Raw genomic sequence first — 21,954 nt, 5'->3', positions numbered from 1 at the left:
GTAACAACCCAGAGCTGTTATTACTGTTCAACTATTCATTTTAAGATTGAGAAACCAGACAAGTTATAACAGTTTGTGAACTGTATTTGTACAGAATGGTACTGCCAAAAATTTCAAAACAAGTTGTTCAAACTATGAATATACAAAATGGGACAGCAGAGGACTAGTTTTGAGACATGTTGAAGACTCCCTATGCCAGACAAGATCACTAAGAATCAGAAGTCAGTGGTCACTGCAGGAAAACAGCAAGAGGAAAACCTAAGTATCTGCATAGGCCTACTGTCACAGTATGGCAGTCAGAGCATTTAATCTCCTAATCTTCAATCCCTCCTTGCAAAAGGGAAGTAACAGACTAGACTATAGTCTCTAACACACTATAACTGGCTTGTTAGGAGACAACTCACTGTTGAGCACATACAGCTGATGTGCTGTCTGTGCACATGCACCATTGTAGGGGACAAGACAACGCTCTTAAGTCTGTCACAAGGACCAACACACAGAGCCATCACTGTCCTGTTGTTGCTAGTACACCTAGACAAGTAACCACTGCGGGACCAAAAACTAATTTGGAATTGATTCTCAAATGCACAACCTCTCACTATCCCAATTTTCAACACCAAATATCAGAAAAGTAATTAGAAAAAAGTTATGCAAATACTGAATAGTAACACATCAGGTTTTTTTTGTTTTCAGAGACAGTGGAATGCATGGGGAAGAAGCTAAGAAACTTCTATGTTTACTGATTAAAAAGCAGCTGCACAAATTAGGCTTATATAAAGCTTATATAATTATAGAATGAGTGTTCTAAAACAGAAAATTTGTAAGCAAATAAATTTCATGTAAAGATTGTAACACTTGTTATAAAATATCATTAATATACAGCCCAGAAATTAGGAAGTAGAAAAGTAGATGGAGTTATATTTCACATATTCAGGACACGATATTTACCACACAGAACTGAAAAGGTTCATGTGAAACAAAAGCACCTCATTTTAAGGCAGAACTACTGTTTGTATAAAGACATACTACAGTGTTTTACTAGAGCAGAGTTTCCAGTTATCAGCAACATATAACTCAGGGGAACCAGCAGATCTACACAGTGCTTATCTACAGAGTGAAACCCCTGAATCTATCAAACATGAATGAAACTGAAGCAAGTTTTGCTCACAGTCTTGTTCATATGCACAGAGCTGCCAAGAACTCCAGACCAAGGAGAATTTTCTAATACATATCTCTTGTGAACAACCTGCTGCACAACTCAGGTTTTGAAGGCTCCTTCCAAACCTTACTCCTTTCCAGACCTGAAAGTGTCTCCAGGGCACAGATTAATTTATATGGCAACGAGGTGCTTTACCACCATGAAATTTGAAGACAAAATCATATATGTAAAAGTGCAGAATCAACAGCTACCTTTCTTTCTCGAAGGGGAATCTGTCTTGCCAGTTGGTTGGGCTGAGCAAGCTGCAGCTTGTTTTATTTCTTCATTGGCAGGCAACGGTGGTACAGTTGCTCCTGGCGACTCTGTCTCTGGCTTATTTGTCTCAACTGGTAAGGGCTCACTTTCATCAGCAGTTGCTGCATCTGTTTGTCCAAGGGCAGGCGAAGGAGATACTGTATTAAGCTCCTCTAAAGGAGAGCTCTGGATGACCCGAAAGTGAGTGCTTTCAGAAGGATTTACGTCCACCACGCTGGGTTCCTTTGCTTTGAGCAAAGAACTGGCCTGTGAGGAAAATTAAACAGATTATTATAAAGAAAAGCTCTTAAAAAATGCAACAGCCAGAGTTTAACCTGTTTGGTTCACTCCAGTGAGATGAGATTCTCAGGATAACCAACCACAGTAGAAAGCCATCACTAACTGAGATGGAGACTACAGTGCACAAACGACCTTTCTGCTGTGTTTGCTTGCACAAAATTCACCTGCATCTTGGGGCCAGGAAAGATTTGTTCTGCAATCTGCTCTACAGTCTTCATTTTCCACTCACCTGCACATCCCACCTCCCACCCTGCCTTCCCTCCCTTCCTGTGAAAATCTTCGCTTTCCTTCAGGAGGTAACCCTGACAAATAGGAGAAAGTAGTGCAGACTGAAGTCCTTGCACAATCAGGATGCTCAGGCACCAGGACACTGTCATTCATCTATACCCCAGATTTAGATTTTAAATCACTTTATAAGAAAAATTTCAGATCTTCTTTGAGTGTGGGATAGGAAGTGTTCTTACAGAGGGGAGCTGAACTACAGCAGCAGCTGTATAGATGCTATAACCTTCACGTCATAGCAAACAAACAACTCTTACATGAAGATCAACAGCATCCAGAGTATAACTCCCAGTTCAGGTATGGCCAGATCAACTCAGAATAGCTTGTCTAAGGACACAGACAGGGACTTCAGAGGCAAAAGCCTCCAGGAATCAGATTTGCAACACACACCAGGTTGTGTTACTGGAATAAAAAAGATTTCCCTAAATCTGCTGGGAAACTCTAAATTCTAGACTGCAAATGCCAACTTGAAACTCCTGCATGGACCTGTGCACTTCAATCAGTTTTCTATGAGCAGAAAATGGCTCCCAATTTTCTTCTAATACAAATGAGGAGGAAAATAACACAGAGCTGATGATACAGCTCATCCTTGGCCTGTTAAAGAAGAGACCAGAACTCTTCTGAAGAAACTAAGAATTCAGGATTCCCATCCCCCTGCTTTTGTCACTAGTTACAAACAGTGAATTAAAGATAAATTATAATAGTGCCATAACTCTGCTGCCATCACCAGAACACAGAAGCCTTCTTTCTGAGCAAGATACTCACTGCCCTGGCCTGCAAAGTAGGATTTTCTTTTTTCTTTATACTGTGTGTGTGACCCCATCTCTCCTGCGTTCCTGTCTGCAGAGAAGCCAGCCTTCAGCAGGAAGGGCCAAACCCTGCACCGTCCTGGCCCCCACAGTTGCAGTATTCCACTGAAACCTGACCTTTATTTCTCACACCCTAGGGCAGGCATAATAACTCCCAGTTTCCCTTTCCCATAGGGATGCTCTTACTCTACAGCCATCACAAGGAGCTGACAGTACCTGAGGGAACTGCAGCGTCCACAGTTGCCACAGTCACTGTGCAGCACAGGAGACAATGCTGCTGGGACACTGCAGATCCCACCACCTAACTGGGCCAAATGGCACCAAGCCAGTCCTCTCAGCCAAGAGAACAGCATGTCTGGGCATGCAGAAATATAGGTGTTTCTAGATGCTTATGTATTCAAGGAACACAATTTTTGTGATGCATACTGCAAACACCAAGCACCTAATTTCCATCTTAAGACCATTTATGAATTTCACTGATTTACCAAAGGACATTGGGTTTGATTTTATCTGGTTTTTACACCTGCAACTTTTACAAGACTAAGTCTTAGGTACTTCTTAATTTTCAAATGTATATCATCAGTATTGAGAACATCCATGGTGTAAGATCCAATACTTCCTAAGGAGTAAGATGCAATTCTCTTACATAAAAAACTGTAATTTTATGTAAAACAAGGATCCATTCCCTCTTCAGCAGTTTGCAGTAGAATAAGTAGATGTGCCCCATTAAAGCACAATAGATGCTAGCAGGAATTAAACAAGTTACGTTGTATACCTTTGCAGCCTGGGGTAGCTCTCCCCATGCCCAGTGCATGTGGGGATTATCCTTCAGTCCACTTCTGTCCATAGGTTTACTAACTAATTCCGAGTCACTTTGAGGAGTAGGAGGGCGTGAATCTGATTGGCTAAAGAAAAACAAAAAATGTTACAAAACCAAAAGTAACCACAATGCACTTTCCAAACTGATATCCACCAACCCAAAGCACTGAAGATTGAAATAATCATGAGCCAACTGAAAGTATAAAAGGATGGCAAAATGGTTAAACAGTTCAGGATCCTCTGATACTGGCATTCAGAGGTCTCATCCATTTTATAGTAAGTGCTGTTAAGGAAGTAGAATTTGAGAAGCTGAAAGAGATGGAACAAGAACACTGGACATGAACATTTCTGGAGGATTTTTGGTTTTCTGTATGGAAAAAACAATGTGGATAGTACCAGCAGCAGTAGATTAATAGTTGTTAGTATTGTTATAGTGGATGTGAAGTGCAGAAATTACTCACTTGCATCAACAAGACACCTCATCCTGACTAAGTAATAAATTAGTCTAAGTAATCCAGTTGACTCCTTTATACTAACTTGTTCATGTTTATATGGAGAACAGCAGGAGAGTTACACAGAGAATTTGATCCCTTTCAGTTCAAACATAGTTAACTGTTTGTTTTGAGAACTACCCAATATAAACTATTTAATAATTAATTAGTAAATTATCAGCTTGCAGCACATTTTTAATGTGGTGAAGACAATAACGTGATGTCAAGTCAGTCATTAATAAACAATGATTCACTGATTTTAAGGGCAATAGAAAAATTCCGATTATCTACTCTGTCTTTCTGCATAACGTAAGTCATAGAATTTCACTGAGAACCCCCTAAACAAAGCCCATTATTTTTTGTCTGGGCCATAAAATGTGTTGGTATACTCATCCAATCCCGATTTAAAAACTACAAACTACAAAAGAATCCACAACATTCCGAAGTCAAAGGTCCAGACTGAGTTACTTTCACTCTCAAAAACAAAAGGCTTCCTATCTCATGAAGTTCCTAACTTAATGAAGGTAGAATCACAGAATCATAGAATGGTTTAGGTTGGAAGGGACCTTAGAGATCATCTAGTCCAACCACTCTGCAGGGCACATGCCAGGAGACTGGGTTGCTCAGAGCCCCAGCCTGGCTTTGAACACCTCCAGGAATGAGAAGTCCACAAATTTTCATGGCATCCTGTTCCAGTGCCTCAACATCCCCGGACTGAATAATTTCTTACCAAAAGTTCAATCTAAACCTACCCCCTTTCAGTTCAAATCCATTGCCCTTCGTCCTGTCCCTACATGCCCTTGTGAAAAGTCCCTCTCCCTTTTAGTTACTACTCTAAGGTCTCCCTCTTTCAACAAAAGGCAGTTATGTAGAGCTATCTGGTAGGGAATTCATTGGTCACAGCAAAATGATCACTTACACTCACATCTGAAATAACATCAATCTAATTATCTACTTTATTCACTGTTTTCACCTATATTGCAATAAGATACACTTTGAATATGGACAAATACTATGACTTTTTAGCTACAGATATTTATGTTACCTAATTAAATTATAAAAATTTATAAGCCATACCACTGTGGCAGATCTTTTTAGGTCCTAAGAATTTCAAGTTTTTATCAGTCCTTAGGGTATAACCTACCATTTGACAGATGAAGGAATAATACAATGCAATTTTAAGTATTTTCAAGCTCTAGGAATTCAAGAAACTCCTAGTGAGTTTTTCAAAAACTTCTACATCTCCCACTGAAAATTTTGTAGGATTTGCAGTATTTTCCATGCTTAGGGTGCACTGACACTTTGGAAATCAGGACCCTGGGCACTTCAGAAAATCTCAGCAGGCAATAATGCTCCTACTGCTGCTCTAAGCCAAAAACACCTTTTTAAAGAAGTCTTGTCACTTCATGACTTACCTAATCTGTGCACTACAGCCATTTCAACCTTCACAATACCTCAGAAAAATCTCCAGTCTGGCCTTTGGAGTGTGTTTAGCCAGGTTCAATTAGTCAACCTGAGAGAACAGAGGTATTGTTTCCATTTCAGGTAGAACCTCTGCATTTTGCAGTGAGAATACTGATTTGGGGTGGAGAGAAACCTGACCTCTTCCATAATTTTCATGGAAAGTACAGTTTCCTTGTACACACAGCTGAGTAGGGAAGAGCCCAGGCTGTTACAGAGCACCATGATTTACATTCCCGGACATACACATGCAAGTACCAGAACTATGGCACTTGCACATGTGTGTATGTTAAAGCAGGTAGAGTTCTGCTCTGTGAAGGCTCTTGCTGGAAAAGTCTGTTCGATGATCCATGCACACATCTGGGTTTGTCTTGGGCGGAACTATCTCTTGCAATTCCTCTGCCCTTAAGTTAGGGACTGATGCAGCCCAGTTGAAATTCCCTAGCTTTGCAAAGATTGCTGAGATATTTCAGATCAAACTAGAGCCACCCATCCTGGCAACACTGCACAAGCAGGAAGCGAGACTTCAGTCATTTAGATCAGCATCTCTGATTAACATCCCATAAACGATGAATACTTGTGTCACAATCCTATGTATTCCTGAACAAGCTATGATTGCACTTAATCTAATTCAATGTCAAAGAACAATGAACTTGGCCTGTAGTTGGCAGTTCTGCAATAGCAAACCATGATGATCTCTGCAGTGTTTTCCACTGGAAGAAAAAAGATCTCTGAGAAAGCAGAAGTGTGACCTGAGAAAAAGTCCCATCTTGACTGATGACAAATAACCTGTGAAAACATAGTCAGAAGGAAAGAGGCCTATGCCATGTACACAGCATGCTCACAGCAATAACTTAGAGCCTCCAAACCTCCTCTTAGGTCAACATAATAGAGTTTCTTATTTCACATTGAAGGAAAAAAATTGCTGAAAGACCCACCAGGCATTTATTTCAACAGTTGCAGACACAGAGAAGGCCTCACTCAGACAAGTTACTACAGCACTTTAGCTATCTAGACTCTAAGACAGGTGAACTGCAAAGTCCACAAAGCGACCCAGAGCACACCACTCTACCGTTCCAACCTGTGGAACTGCCCTTCCTTGCAACAGAAAACACTAAGGCAAAGAGCTTTGAATATCCCAGGATCTCGCTTTGACTTGGTGCTGCAACACAGTCGGGGGCAGACCTACAAGCTGAGAAAACCTCAAGATTATCAGTTCTGATACAGCCTTAGGCACCTAGTACTATGTTGAGATAATGAATGAGCAATTTAGCCTGATCTATTATTCAAAGCTTTCCCAGTATTAATGGAGATTTGCAGAGGTCATATTCAGACATCTACTTTAAACTTTTTAACTGAGTTGCTATGACCTCTCTCCCCTGACTTAATGGAGAGAAAGGGCCTGACTGCAGAATCTTGAGACTTCTCAAATTTAAGATAACACAAAAAGCGTCTGTATCCAATTTTACCTTTGTAGAAAAGAGTCCACCCTCACAGGAATCCTACCTACAGAGAAGGTTTAAGTCTTAATCTTCTAAACCTCCAACAGGATGCCTTACCTATTGTGTCATGTTTATTCTGCAATGTTCTCCCCCGGTCCAATTCAACACACAGAAACTCTTCCCCTCTCCCAAATCAGGGAACAAAGGAAGAGGAGTTTTCTTTTGGCACTGGGTTCCTCCCATGACAAGTTTTTCATTTCTTATTGATCACTTAATCTCTGAGGCTTTTGTTTTGCTTTTACTTTTGCAACCTATGCACAAGCAAACAACTCAGGAAAACCATGGGATAAAAATGTCATTAAAATATACGCTGACTGTAAAAAGCTACATGGAAATGTCAATCTTCAGAGGAATATTTGGTGTTTTTATCACCTTAATCAACTTGAGTTTTAACCCAGGTTATATCAGCCATCCTCATTGAATGGATGATTCAACAAGGTAACTTACCTCCAGTCAATGCCCACAAAGAAGCAAGGAGAGGAAGTGGTTTTCAATGTCACTTTCAAAGCATCTGGGTTAGCAGCAAGTACAGTTATAAATTCAACGAAGTTCACTGAGTATTAATGTGTTAAAAGTGCATTAATGTGTTAAAAGGAGTAAAAAGCAGTCCAGAAAAGAGGACAACCGTTCTACCTGTCTGGAAGAGAAAAGTGGGAAGATTGTTGAGGACAAGAGTTAGATAGGCCTCCATCTGCTGGAACAGTGAGGAGAGAGGTTTGCCCTGCACAATCTATAGGCTTACTGGGCAGCAAAGCGTGTTGGGAGAAAGAAAAACAGTGCTGATTAACATAAACTCTTTGTGCATTAGCTACATGAATGCTGAATTTACATCTAGAGTTTTCAAAATCCAGAATACTGCAATCAAGAAACAAACAGAGCACACAGTTCCAAAAGCCATTGAAAGGACAGAGCACTGACATATGCTATCACCAGACTGGTGAGGTTAATCACATAAAGCTTTACAGGCAGTGGAGAAAGTTTCTTCCAGAGTGCAATTCAAAACATTTAAATTGAGTCCTTGCTCTGAAATAATCTCCTCAGGTCCCTTCCTCTGCCCCTCAACTACAGAGGCAGGATATTGAGATTAGACTTCTTAGCATAAGGTCTTGTGAATACTGCTGTACTCCAACAGTCTGCATGGAGGATGTGGAGCACACGTGCATGGGGGCGCAGTCACGCAGACCTAATTAGAATTATAATGCAATGCACATTAAGCAAAAATTGTCCCTTTTTGCCAGGGTTCCACAGACAAGAAAGAAGATCCGAGATGCTCTGATTTGACATGAAAGGTATACACATGCACACAAATACACATAGAGGAAAAAGCAAGCAAATTACTGTATGTGTCCTCTTCACAATAAATATTCCATGTCTATACTAAAAGGGACATGAAAAGCTCATACTCTTATTCATTAAAAAAATCTTATTTTTATACATCAAGTCCAATCTTTATTACACTCAGAGTACTAATGACTTATAGACCTGCATCCACTAAAGTCTTTGCAAGGTGCGTGCATCAGGCAAATATTCACATTTCACAAAACATTCATCCTCTCTACAATATTTATAAACAAACAGTGACATTAACAGATAAAAATATTTTTCAGAATTTGTAGACCTGCATTTGTATGCATACATTTGCTGAATCAAGGACAAAGCTTACCTGAAGTTTTCGTACACTATCTGAGCGCAATTACAGAATGCGTCTAACAGTGGTCAGTGACCATGTTTGATATCAAAACTTTTAGTATGACTTCACTTACACTGGCACAGAAGACAATGGAAAAAATAAGATGAAGGTACTACCTAGGATTCTAGTATCAGAAAAAGTACCTTTGAAGAGGTGACCATTCTCCATCTGAACGAGGGTAAGGTGCAGACTGAGAAAGTACAGAAACTGCAGGAGCCTTTATGTCAGAAACATCATCAACAAACACATCTGGAACAGGGATCCTAAGTATGGGGAAAGATGTGACATTTAAAAAACATATCTGAATACTGAATTGTCATATACATCAGATAACAGAAAAACCCTACTGCAGAGAAGAACTAAAAGGAGATACAGAAATTTTATGTTTCAAACCTTCTAGTTCACAACACCACAGAGGATTCTTCTTATGTTTTCAATGTCATTTTCATTACTTTTGTTACTAACATTCCCAATAGCTCTCTAGCCTAAAGCTTTTTTCTTAAAGTAACATGTTCATCACCCATGTGTTCTAACTTAGAAATATCTGTTGGAAGGCATGGCATGGAACATTAACACAGGTTTCCATTACATATCTTAATTGCAATGCAATACCTTGAATTGTCCAATGGTTCTTTTTCTTCCTCTGAGCTAATCTCTATAGGAAACATGTCTTCATCTTCTGATGTGTCTCCATGTGTGTCTTCTCTTTTTAAGTTGTCTATTTTATGGGTAGACTTCCTCCTCTTCTTTCTCCTTTTTTTCACAGAGCTAGAGACTGGAGGTGTTTCAGTAGAAGGCTGGGATCCATGGGCTTGGGTTGGTAATTGTGAGGATGCACTGGTGTCCAGGTTTCTTATCCTGTCTATGGAATTCCTCTTCAGCTGAGATTCCATTAAAGCAGTTCCCTCAGACAGAATGGGAGATGTGGAGAGATGATAAGGAATTACCTCCTGGAAAAGAAAAAATTCAAACCATGAAAGATATTAGTTCTTCCACCAGTCATACAACTGGTTCTAAAACCTATGCACAACTACCAAAATATAAGTCATTTATTCCTCAGCTCAGCATGCTTCTACGGCATATGGAAATTGTTCCACAGTTTCATCTCCTTAGACAAGCCAGGAACAATGCTCTTAATAAAGAGCATCTTCTGAGCATCTAATATTGGCCAGGTTGTGGCATGAGTCTCTATCCACCTCATGCTAGACACAGAGTAGAAACAAAATCTTAGTTTACAACCTGAGCATTTTGTAAAATCCAATTCCCCCTCACAACTCAGATGACACATAGTAGTCAGACAGGTCAGTGGTTTATAACTAGGTCACACAAACATCCTGCTATTCAATCATATATATACACATCTCTAAATACTCATGGAAATATTTCCAGCAATTTTCAGTCACCAAATAGCTGTTGCCACATAAAAGTTTTAAAATAAAGATATAGAAATTAATATTGCACATGCACACAGCTCTCACCTGAAACTAGTAATATCATACTCAATATAAGAATTTGAAAACTCATCCTACTCTGGACACGGACAAAAATTTTTGGGGATATCTGAGGAGAAATGCCTGCAAAATTTTCTTATGTTACATTAGGTGTGGACTACTCAAAATTAATGTGACCATAACTTATATAGATTAGTATTTAACCACAGCTTAAAAGCAGACATTCTCACTTAAATATAATTCCACATGAATAATAGTTGTGAGATCATGTTTACAGTGAGTACCAGAATTAATCTGTGAACAGATGTTTACAGAGCATGTGCACTTTTACTGGCAGTCTGTCTGAGTGCATGTGTTCAAATTAAAGATTTCCACAAAAAATCAGATCCTTGGACATTAACCTCTGTTGCACACAACTTTGGAGCATGTGAACTCTGTACATGCCATTTCTGTTCCCACACTGGTATGCATGATTTATTTTTCAGTTACGTGTTAACTTTAGATTTTTTCAAATCTCAGCAACTCAAAGAAATCCCAAAGTAAGAGCATAGCATTTAATCTCCATAGCTGAAAATTGTCCAGAAACTTTCAAAATTATGAAATGGGTAAAAGTATATTTTTTCAACAAAATTCCCAAAATCAAAACTAACTCTGAAGAGCAGGCATTGAATTTTTAATGAATTAAAAGTACTTTTGACTCTTACCTGATCATTATCTGTCTCCTGCACAAAAAAGGCCTCCCCATTGTCTCCTAGTTTCATGTGCAAATCTACAGCCTCTCCATTAATTTCTATGTCAACCTGGAAGAAAATAAGTATATTCTCATATGAAAAGAAAGTTATTTTAGGTACACAGTTCCTGTTCAACTGTCCTTCTGCTGTCACTGAGTAAACTCTTCTCAGGGAAGTGTAGGAAACCTTACAATAAACATAAACCAGTAAACCTCTCTGTTTCTTTCCTTACCCCTTCACAAGGCAATCAATTACACAAATGTTTTCCTAACTTGTTCAGCTCATTGCTGTTTTGTTCCTTTATTCAGAAAGGTTTACAGACATTATATAAAGTTCTGAATATTTTTAAATATAATTCTGAATGCTTCACTTGCCACACAAATCTGTTTGGTCTTTTAATTCATCGCCTAATTTTGAATTGTGCAAGAAGTACTTCCAAATGCAAATTCTTAATAAGCTGTCTTTCAAATTCATTAAACAGACTTCTCTGCACACTATGAGAAGTAAAAATAAGAAAAATCATTTTACCTTCAATTCATGTGTCTATTTCTTCCACACATTTATCACATTACCGTACACCCTTAATTATCTCCATTTCTTCTCAGGAGGATCCCTCTCTTTGCCCATAAACGTTCTTGCACCAACTCCATTTTCATTGTAAATTTTTTTGAAATTTGTACAAGTCTACATTTATGCTGTATTTCAGGACACAGTATTGGTACAGTTACATTTTCAACTTTTACCCATCCTAAATATTGGAATTTCTTTCTGATCCATGTAAGAATTGAACAATATCCACGTTGACTTTAGGATCTTTCTGCTGAACAATTATGGTTACATTAGAACCTAGACTACATGTAGTTACAAATTATTTCCTAAAATAATCTGCCAGGCATTACTCAATGGTAACTTCATATCTGATATCATATTGCCATGTCATTCAGCCTGGTTACATTTATTTCAAGGTCCTCACTGCTTTTTCTACCTTCAATTAACCTCAACATTCTATTATCTGAAAATATTACTTTACTAATTCCTCCTTTTTTGTAATTATCATTGAACATGTCAAAGAAATGGGTTTTAATAAACAGTCACTAATAGAATCTAGTATAGGCTCTAATTAGCACATTCAAAATTTTGCTTTTTGAAAATAAACATTATAGATTTCATGGCTTTTTTCCTTTTTTGTTATAGCCGATATCTCATAAATTATGCTCTGAAATGCAAGAATTAGTAACAACCATTTTAATTGAACCCTACCTTAATTCAGGCATGTCTAAAGAAAACCTTGATTAGCAGACCACAGCACATTCAGTAACCTTCACACTATTAGAGCTAACTCACAAACAAAATATACCAAAATTCTCAATTTTCTTACCACTTTCTCCCTAGAACGTAGAACTCCCATTTTCCCAAAGCGAACATGGAAAGGGGAACACTGAAGATTTCCATCTGGCTGACGTACAACAATTATATCTATACATCCCGACAATGTGGCTGGGTTCAGCCCCTTATAGAGCTCCTTCACAGTTACAAATACTTGCCCTGCTAACTGTCCAACGTAATTCATGGTTTGGACCTGAAAGGCAAAAGACAGAACAAATTAGATTCTGATCCCTGATTTGTATTTTAGACATATTTGAGAGACGGAGAATCTAGCAGTAGGGTATTCTCCTCTTTCACAAATTAACAATTTTACACAGAATCAGGACTTCCCACCTGATTTGTTTACAGTTGATGCATATTTGTAAAGAGCTTTTAAAAGAAAAAAGCAAATGAGATCTTGTAAGTCAGCAAATTGTAACAGTTTCAAAAGTTCATTAAAATCAGTTGCCTACGAAACCACTGTCAGACTTAAGAGTCTAAAGCTCTTAAATATCTCCAGTTATCTCTGAAGAGAAAAGCATTACTTCCAGAATATCTCCTATCATTTATTGTGCCATCAACACCAAATTTACTTTTCTCATTATTTCCACAGGCTTTTAAGGGCAGGACAAGTGAATGGTTTTAAGCAGATCCAATTTTCCACTGCACTGAAGTCAAAGACTATTTTCCCACTTTACAGGGATTTCTCCCATTTGAAGATTATTATAATGCATACAGACAATAGATATGCATTAAGGTTGGACAAGCAACCTTCAATCCAGAGAGTTTGAACACTGGAGTACTTCCTAATGCAACTTCACTGTTCTTGTTTCAAACAGCCTTTTAGTATCAGCAGTTTTATTAAAAATCAGACATGCTGATGGCTGAAGTTATTGGCTTTATTTCCCCTGCTCCTGGATTTCTTTAGTGTTTAGTATTTAGCATTTAGTTTGCTGCTTCTACTCTGCTAATGCACATCCTATTTAATACATTTAGCCCCCCAGACATGACAGCATAGACATACTTATAGGATAAAAAAGACTTTTAAGATCTCTCAAAATATAAGTGAATTTAAGCAGATACCATTCTGAACAGTACAGATTTTAAGGACTTCCAGTGTCTATTGTTTTCATTATTTTTCCAACATCTCTTGCAGATTCCAAGGCATTGGTTTCTGCGAAGTCCTTGTGCACTCAGTACAGAGCACAAGACTTACATACAAGTTCTTTGGTAGGCTGTACTACATCACCTGGACATTAATAAAAGAGACACTTGCACGATGGGCAATGCTAAAACTCCCACTGATGGTGACAAGAACAGAACTGAGCTCAGAGTCTGAGACAGTCACTGTGCAGCAGCAGCATCTGCTACAATACTCTTTCAGCTTTGTTGTTTCATAAATAGCAAAAAGATGTATGAGATGTAAAAATGGCTCCAAGTTTTAACAGTTATTTACAGTTACAAACAAAAAACTATTTAAAGAATACAAGGAAAGCATTACAGTAAAAAATCAGAAAGTTAGGAAATGCTATAATTAAGGCAGGTCTCTTCATGCACTGCTGTTCTATTTAATTAATGTTTACCTGTGTTTTTTTCCAAAAAAACCTAGAATGGACTGAGGCTTTACTTTCTTCTCTGTTTCTATTTTAATACATGGGTATCAGGACACAAACCATGCATGCTCTGAAGGAAGAATTATTTATGATAGTCATCACTACATTGCCCCTGAAAAGCAATTATGGTCTCCCCATCTGACAACTGAGGGGCTGAATTACAAAAAGCTTAAGATTAAAACGAGGCATTAACTTGAAAAATCACACACGGTTTTTTTTAAGTATTAACTATACGAGATGTTGTCATGGTTTAACTCCAGTCAGCAACCAACTACCACAAAGCCACTCACTCATAATCAACTCCCCACCCCAAGCAGGATGGGAGGAAGAATCAGAATAGTGAAAATGATAAAATTCATGGCTAAAATAAAGACAGTTTAGTGGGACAGAAAAGAAAGAAAATAATAATCATTACAGCAATAAATTATATAATAATAATAATGTAATAAATAATGGTAATAATAATAAGAAGAAAATATTTTCAATATACAAAACAAGTGATGCACAATGCAACTGCTTACCACCCGCAGACTGATGCTCAGCCAGTACATGAGCAGCAGCCCAGGACCAGTTTTCCCCCCAGTTTATATTCTGGGCATGACAATATATGGTATAGATTATACCTTTGGTCAGTTGGGATCAGCAGTCCTGGCCATGTCTCCTCACAACTTCTTGTGTCCCTCCAGCCTTCTCACTGGCAGGGTATGAGACATTGAAAAGTCCTTGGCATAGTCTAAGCACTGGTCAGCAACACCTAAACCATCAGTGTGTTACCAACATTATTCTCATCCAAAATCCCAAACTGTACCATCCTCTTAGGATGAAAATTAATTGTATCCCAGCCAAAACCAGGACAGATGTTAACTAACGGAAGAATAATCCCTAAATACGGTTTGGAGAAGCCTTTCTGCACAGGCCTCAATTCAGGCACCTAGAAAGTGCCACCTACTGAAAAGTCAACAGATAAAAATTTCATGACAATTATATTTAGTTTTGCTGCACTGAACTGGTATTAGCACTTTTGGGCTCCTATTATACATTAGAAACATGCTTTCCTAAATGCTGTTTGATAGGGAATGGCACTTGAAAATCAGGCCACACCCTATGTTGTGTCACAGAACAACAGGTTGGAACAGGTTTCTAAAGGTCACCTGGTCCAAAGGACTGTCCAAAGCAGGGACAACTTGGACCACACAGCCCACAGCCTTGGTCCAGCCGAGTTCTCAGTGTCTTCAAGGACAGAGATTTTTCAGCCTTCCTGCACTCCTGTTCCTATGTTTGCCTGTCCTCACAGAGAAAATTTTCTTCCCAATACCTAATTTGAATTTCCCTGTTGGAACTTGTGCCATTGCCTCTTGCCCTATAACTGTGCATCTCCTAATATTCCAGTTGTTTCCTCTATACCCCCTAAAAAGTAACTAAATAGTCTGAAGACTAAACAAAACTAGCGTTCTCCACCTCTTAAGTCAAAAGTTCTTAGTCTCCTAATTATCTTGGTGGCCACCAGCTAAACTTTTTAACAAAACAGCACCACATAGGCACAGACTTCAGTTCAGAAGTGAGCCTCCAGGGTGACAGATGTAAGGAAACTTTTAAAATTATCCCTGTGCTGTAGAAAAATACTTCAGTTTCTACTGAGGATTTTTCCAGCCTAAAGCACAACAAGAAACACATTTCTCATTGAGTTAAGACTAAATTTAACAATGGCTACAATTACGCTCAAAATTACACTGTATAGTTCACCCCAGTTAATGATTGGTTTGCTGAAGTAACAAAATTTCTAGGTGTAAAACAGCCACAACTTCCTTGGTAGGGAAGGAGCTGCTGGGACAGTATATACACCCCACTATTTGGAGAGTTATGGTCAGACAATCCAAATATGAGGACTGATGCATCCCCTTAACAAGTTACATCAGCACGGCTCCTAAAATCATAAACAGAGAATTTTGCAAATATTCTTGTACAAAATAAATCTTAGCTGCACTGCCTGCCCTATCTTAGGACACAGAGACTATTTTAATACTCACAAATTAAAAAAGTTAGGCACCATCCTCAAGCTCTGGCCAGGCCAACTGGCACAGTACAGTTTGCTTCCATGCAGTGGAAATCTCCTATCCCTTATAAAGAAAGTGGCACATTCAAACTGCTGGTGATGGACACTCCTTTGAAGCTGGGCTGAACCTGACGTGCAACAAAATCATTGTAGAACTAAGAGACAGACTAGGAGACTAATCACATAAACCCCATTTCCTGACAAAAATGGTTTATATTTCAAATGTAAGGAATAAAAGATGCTGTAGTCAAAATGGGGGAGAGTTCAGAAATTAGACTCTGATGGATGTAGGCCCCTTATTCTAACTTTTATACATGCCAATCAAAGCTGAGATTGTTTGGAGTCTGAGGTTTGTAAGTTTATACTCCGAACCTAAAGTCAGTCCGTACTATGTCAGCACTCCAGGAAACCAACATTCCTCAAACCCCAGAGAGACTGCATGTGGTTTTGGAGCAACACTTCACTCTGGTCACTCCAAGAACTCTTTCACTTACTGACCAGGCAGCAGCAACTTCAGCAATAAACATGAATTTACATCATGGGCTAAAGCCCCTGTGCCTGTCTAATTATACTCAACTTAGTAAAACTCTTGTTCTCATACCATGCTAGTGGACATAGCATAGAATATTTTTTTTCACGCAGGGAAAATTCAGAATTCTTTTGATCCAAGCTCGCAGCAAGAGAGAACAGTCTGTACTGCTTCTGTCAGGATTTTCAAATGGCTTGAGTTTTATTCTTTGCCAGCTCTAAATAATGCATCTATTATAAAATTAAAATTATAATTTTTAATGTAAATTTAACTAGCATCATCTGCCAGGAGGCTTAGAAAATTTCCAACTCTTTTGATTGCTAAAGATAGCAGTCATTTTTTAGAATTTATCATCATGTGGAAAAATAAGTCAAAAATAAATAGCTAAGTATCTCCCTTATTACTTAACTGATTTATTCACTTAGAAAAGATTGACCTAGCAAAGTTAATTCTTTAAAGTCTTGCTCTGCTACATGCCACAGTAAGATCAAATGCATTGCCATCTCGATAATCCACTTCTTTCATACAGGTACACTAGACTGTCCTAATTTCACTGGAAAAGTCAGTAATTGTGCTCTTTGTGGTGCAATTTTGATTGTTTGGGGGTTTTTTACAGCTCAACTCTTGCCCATACCTTTTCATCTTTCTTTACTTTCTTTTCATAAAATAAAATACTTAAAGTCATAGGAACTAAAGGCCTTTTTTCCCTTTGCAATACCCACTGTCTCCTCAGGTGCCACAACATAATGAATAAGAGATTAGATATCCACACACATACAAATTACTAAGGCATACAAGTGCTATTCAACATGTTCTAATGTCAGACACTTGCTTTAGGTAGCATGCTGCAAGGGTAACTAAAAACTGGAGCACACTTCCTCTGGAAAGATAGGGAATTTCCAACGCAGAAAATTTTGAGAAGGACAAACATCTGCTAGGACTGGTTTAAGAGCAGGCAACTGTAATCTTTGGGAAAGATGTTGCTGTTCCTGTGACCAAAACAGTAAACCAAACCATATCCCATCACAGAGCTGACCATTACAATCTATTTAAATTTCAAAATCTGCTTCTGGTACCTTTTAGGCACAGGCCAATAAACACTCTCCCAACAATTCCCAGGCACAGCTAATGAGAGATGATGGACTCTGGACTACTCCCATGGCCAGTTTAGTAGTCACCTTCTTCTAGAGGTTAAGAGAGCTTTACAGAATAGATGTGAGCAGATGGTGCTAGCTGGTCTGGCCTACCAGAATGGACTTTGGCATCATTTCATTCAGTAGGAGGGATGTAACATTTAGGTCCCTTTCTGTCCCTTTACTCAGGTTCTACAGTTATGACTGTGCATTGGCTTTGTAGGCCAGAAGAGAAAAATTTGCAGCAATGGTAAAAATAACACAAACCAAATGCTTAGCACAAGGAAAAACAACACATATAGACAGTTAACGCTTTTAATACCTGCTGTGATGATGAGACCTTGGTCCACCACTGAAGTGGTGGGCATAAGCATAAAACAAATCAACCTTTCTCCTAAGAACTTCCATACAACTTGTGAGATTATGAAAGGAAGACAAAAATTGATGAGCCAGTGTTCACTTAAAATACATTATTGCAACTCTGCTGCTAACACTGAAACTATGACAATTTTATAAACCTGATCTGCCCTTGGCTTCTGTTTTAAAGATGTAAAGCTTGAGAGAGACCAGACTACATTTGGGAATCAGACTGTGGTCCTTTCAAGAGAATTATTCCATATTTACCAGAAAAAAAGGAAAAAAAAGTGAATTACATTATTCAAAGTCAGTGCTTATTGCCACTCTTTTACTGCATATCAAACATTTATTTTCTTGACTCTGAAGCAATTTAGTACTGAACATCAACTCCCTCTACTGCAATTAATGGAATTTTACTATTGACTTAAGTCTTTACCATACTGAAAACAGTTTCAGAGGTTATGTTCTAAAAAAGATTTATGACAAAAATGTAGGGGAGAGAAGAAAATATTTTAGATGAAGATTCCCTAGATGATTTTTTAAAATTAAGCTGTACCACAAACATATTAACAGTGACTTCTTAAAGACAAAAGCTCATAAAAACTATCATTCTATTATTTTTAAAAGAGGTACTTTTGCTTATCAGTAAGTACACATTGTACAGCCACTAAAGCTGTATGATTGTCACATTAAAATCTCTTTATATTTTAAACAATTTCAGGTTGGAAACTGAAAATCATTAAGAACTTTTGAAAGCCTTTTTCTTAACTATTTGTTAGCTCCCACATCAATCAAACCCAAGGTCACTGCCATGAATTCTGAGCATACTTTTTTTGAGTAAATTCCACACCAAAGTTGTGCACTTCTCAGAGTAAAGTCAGAACCTGGATTTACTTTCTCTAGAGGAGCCATGGCAGACATGGCACAGGACTTTGGGAGCCCTCAGTTTAGGGCTCTACTTTCCTACAAGATTTCTACATAGTTTTTAGCAAGTTATTAAGGCTTATATCTCAGAGGGTGTGTAACTCCCATTGGTTTTAAGCAGGGTCTCCCACTGTGGTTGTATATCAACTGCAGTATGGCAAGCTCATCCAAGTGAGACACAGACAAGCACTCTCCTTGCATATTCCTTTTTCCTGGGAAAGGAAACCTGGACACATGACCTGAAAGGGAGCCATAAGTAGCCATGACCCTGATTTGGACAAGTAGCTGAGGGAGAACTCCAGAGCACTCTGCTGAGCAGCATGACACTGGTTGTTCTGTAAATAGGAGTGCAAACTCTGTCCAAGTCTGATTATAAGCACATTTGTTCCAGACTTCCCCACAGTCACAGCTGCATGGGACAGACCACATTCCTGCAGGTGATCTGACAATAAGTCTGGTCAATCAGCAGACAGGTGCAATTCACATGTATATCCCACATCAGAAAGCAAAATTCGGCATGTGGTTGGCTCTAAACAAAGTAAGAGTATTGTGATTTCTCTGCCTGCCAAATCTCCAAAAATATTTTAGGATTGAGATTAAGCTGTTAGGAACTATTTGACTTGCACTACAAGTTAGCCAAGGCCAGTGCCAAAAATTGTGACTTCTCACAGCAGCCAGAGAGTCAAATGGATCAAATGTCAAACTTATCTTCCAAGCTGCTGGTCCCTCCAAAATACCACCACTCACACTCACTCGAAGATGTGGACTTTGAGATGACTATTCATTTGGTTCTGATATTCAAATAGTTGAGACTTTACTTGGTGCAAAATACTTCACAAAGTTTCTGTAAAAGGTCGAATATTTTCTTGAGAGCAGGTGAAATCAAAAATTCAAACCAAAGACTCAAAACTTGTCTGTAATGAATCCTCATTTGCAAACAAATGGAGGACTGGTCAATAGCCCCACAGTCAGGGTATCAGACTGGTAACCAAGAGTCCAGGAGAATTATTTCAGGGCCAGTTGAAGTGTACAACCACAGTTCTCATGCCAACCTCCCATATGTACATTCCCCACTCCCCTAAATCTTCCCCTAGTCTCAGCACTGAAAACTAACATCACTAAAACCAGCTCCAAAATAAATATTTAAATTTTATATTTTAAATTTTAAATTTCGTATTTTATTATTTTAAAATAACTTCTAGCTGGATCAACAGGGTGATCTGACTCACCACATACCCATACAATTGCCACTACCAACTAAAGAAAGAAATTAAGAGTCAGTGTTGTGCGGTAAAAAGGACATCTCTGTTGACTTTTCAGGTAGTCCTGAAATCATACCTCAAGACTTGACTCCTCCTTTCCCTGAGGTTTCCTGGGAGACCTTCCACATTTCCCTTCATCTCTGTGTGCCTCAGCTTCCCACCTATACAGTGCTTCCCTCCTCATGGAGACACTTTGAGGGAACGTACAGAAGGGCTGAGACCCCTTTGGACTGACCCTGAATAAAGAGGTGCACACTTTACAAACAATTGAATAGTACAAACTGATGCCTGAAAATGAGAACTTCTGAAATAGCTGGAGGATATATGGTAGGTCATGTACAGTGCTGCCCTGTGCTACTGTTCTGATGTCAGAGAGGGAACATAAATTATAATGGAAAAACAGCAGTAGCTCTACTCTATACTGACATCTCATGTGACTTGGCATACTTTCTTTCATCAGGACTGGAAAACAAACTTGTTTGTTAGGTTCTAATTTTATATTTTCCACATTTTTAGAGTTTAAAGTAAACTCTTACTGTATTTCAACTGTATATATGTTCACAGATAAACAAATGTGCACCTCCACATCTTCAAGTATGGAAAAGGGCCAAAGACTAAAACTTGCCCAACTCCTTACAAACAGGCCCTACTACATAAGGTAAACAAATATTATCAAGGGCTACCCACATTTGGGGCTATCAGAAAAGCAGAAAGTATCTAAAACCATTAGAAGCTATTTTAGCTATTTTCATGGTTTTATGCTTAAAATTATAACAATTATGTTAAGTGTTTCTCCTCTTACCTCCTTCACTGTCTACCTACTTTTTCTCCATCTCTCTTCATGGAAGTAGGCTCATTTTACTGTAATAGGAATTCATTCATCCAACTTCTAACAATACAATGATGACAGCACAATGTTATGTATGTACACTAAGCATTTGCCAGTATCCAGTTCCTAGGACAGCAGAGATATAGATAAAGGTATCCAGAAAATAAACAACTCCCTAACACCCCCCAGACTATGCACCAAATTAGAGGGATAACAAAAATATTGAAGGGTTTTGTCTCCTTCCCCTCCCTTCACAAGATACATTTGCTTTCAGTTTTGCTTCTTGAAGGTAGGGGAGATACCCTAATCAATAGAAAAACTAACAAGTATTGGGGCAGGGGGGGAGGAGGAGGGAAAAAGGGCCCATATAAAAGAAATACAAAATATCTGAAAGTTCATATTCATATGTAGCCATTGCACTGAAGCCAGGCAGGCTCTGCTACGTCATTAAATCCCTCTGTCCTATTACCGCTTTCATTATTCCAGTTCAGGAAAAGTATTAGTGAAGCAGTGGCACTAATGCAGAGATTTGCATCAGCAGCTGCCAGCCAAAGGGAGGCAAAAAATACAATCCCCAATGTGAAAGGGAAAGCAGCAGCAGCACACAGAGGGGCACTGGCCTCCACCAGCTCACACCCCAAACCAACACCCCCGCGCTGGACGCCTTCCCCGAGGGTAAACCTGGGAAACATCGGATCTTCCCTCTCGCCCGCTGCACAAAGCACTGTCCAGCCGCGATGCGCTCAACAACCCCGGCGCTGGCTGTCACTGCCAGAGCCGGGCTGTCCGGCAAGGGAAGGCAGGGGCTGCGGGCAAGGGGAAGGGCAGGGGAGAGGGTAAGGGAGAGGGCAGGGGAGAGGGCAGGGGAGAGGGCAGGGGAGAGGGCAGGGGAGAGGGCAG

General features: G+C 39.0%; 1 protein-coding gene across 6 annotated transcripts in view; it reads right to left on the bottom strand.

Moving 5' to 3' along the window:
- Nucleotides 1-21,954, bottom strand: part of LPIN1 (lipin 1) — an 80,177-nt gene that overhangs the window by 26,300 nt on the left and 31,923 nt on the right. For 5 of the 6 annotated variants that reach the window (XM_027641155.1, XM_027641158.1, XM_027641159.1 and 2 more), the window contains 7 exons: nt 12,368-12,568; nt 10,963-11,058; nt 9,420-9,757; nt 8,951-9,070; nt 7,751-7,858; nt 3,620-3,749; nt 1,411-1,720 (listed from right to left, as the gene is read on the bottom strand). In XM_027641155.1, coding sequence (XP_027496956.1) covers nt 1,411-1,720; nt 3,620-3,749; nt 7,751-7,858; nt 8,951-9,070; nt 9,420-9,757; nt 10,963-11,058; nt 12,368-12,568 — 1,303 coding nt within the window. The remainder of the gene's footprint in view (nt 1-1,410; nt 1,721-3,619; nt 3,750-7,750; nt 7,859-8,950; nt 9,071-9,419; nt 9,758-10,962; nt 11,059-12,367; nt 12,569-21,954) is intronic. The other variant, XM_027641156.1, reaches the window with a different exon arrangement.

This window comes from Corapipo altera, unplaced genomic scaffold (genome assembly GCF_003945725.1).
Source record: "Corapipo altera isolate COAL_440 unplaced genomic scaffold, ASM394572v1 46, whole genome shotgun sequence".
Classification (NCBI taxonomy): domain Eukaryota; kingdom Metazoa; phylum Chordata; class Aves; order Passeriformes; family Pipridae; genus Corapipo; species Corapipo altera.
The sequence above is the reverse complement of the archived record's forward strand: the minus strand, read 5'-3'. Positions and strand labels throughout refer to the sequence as shown.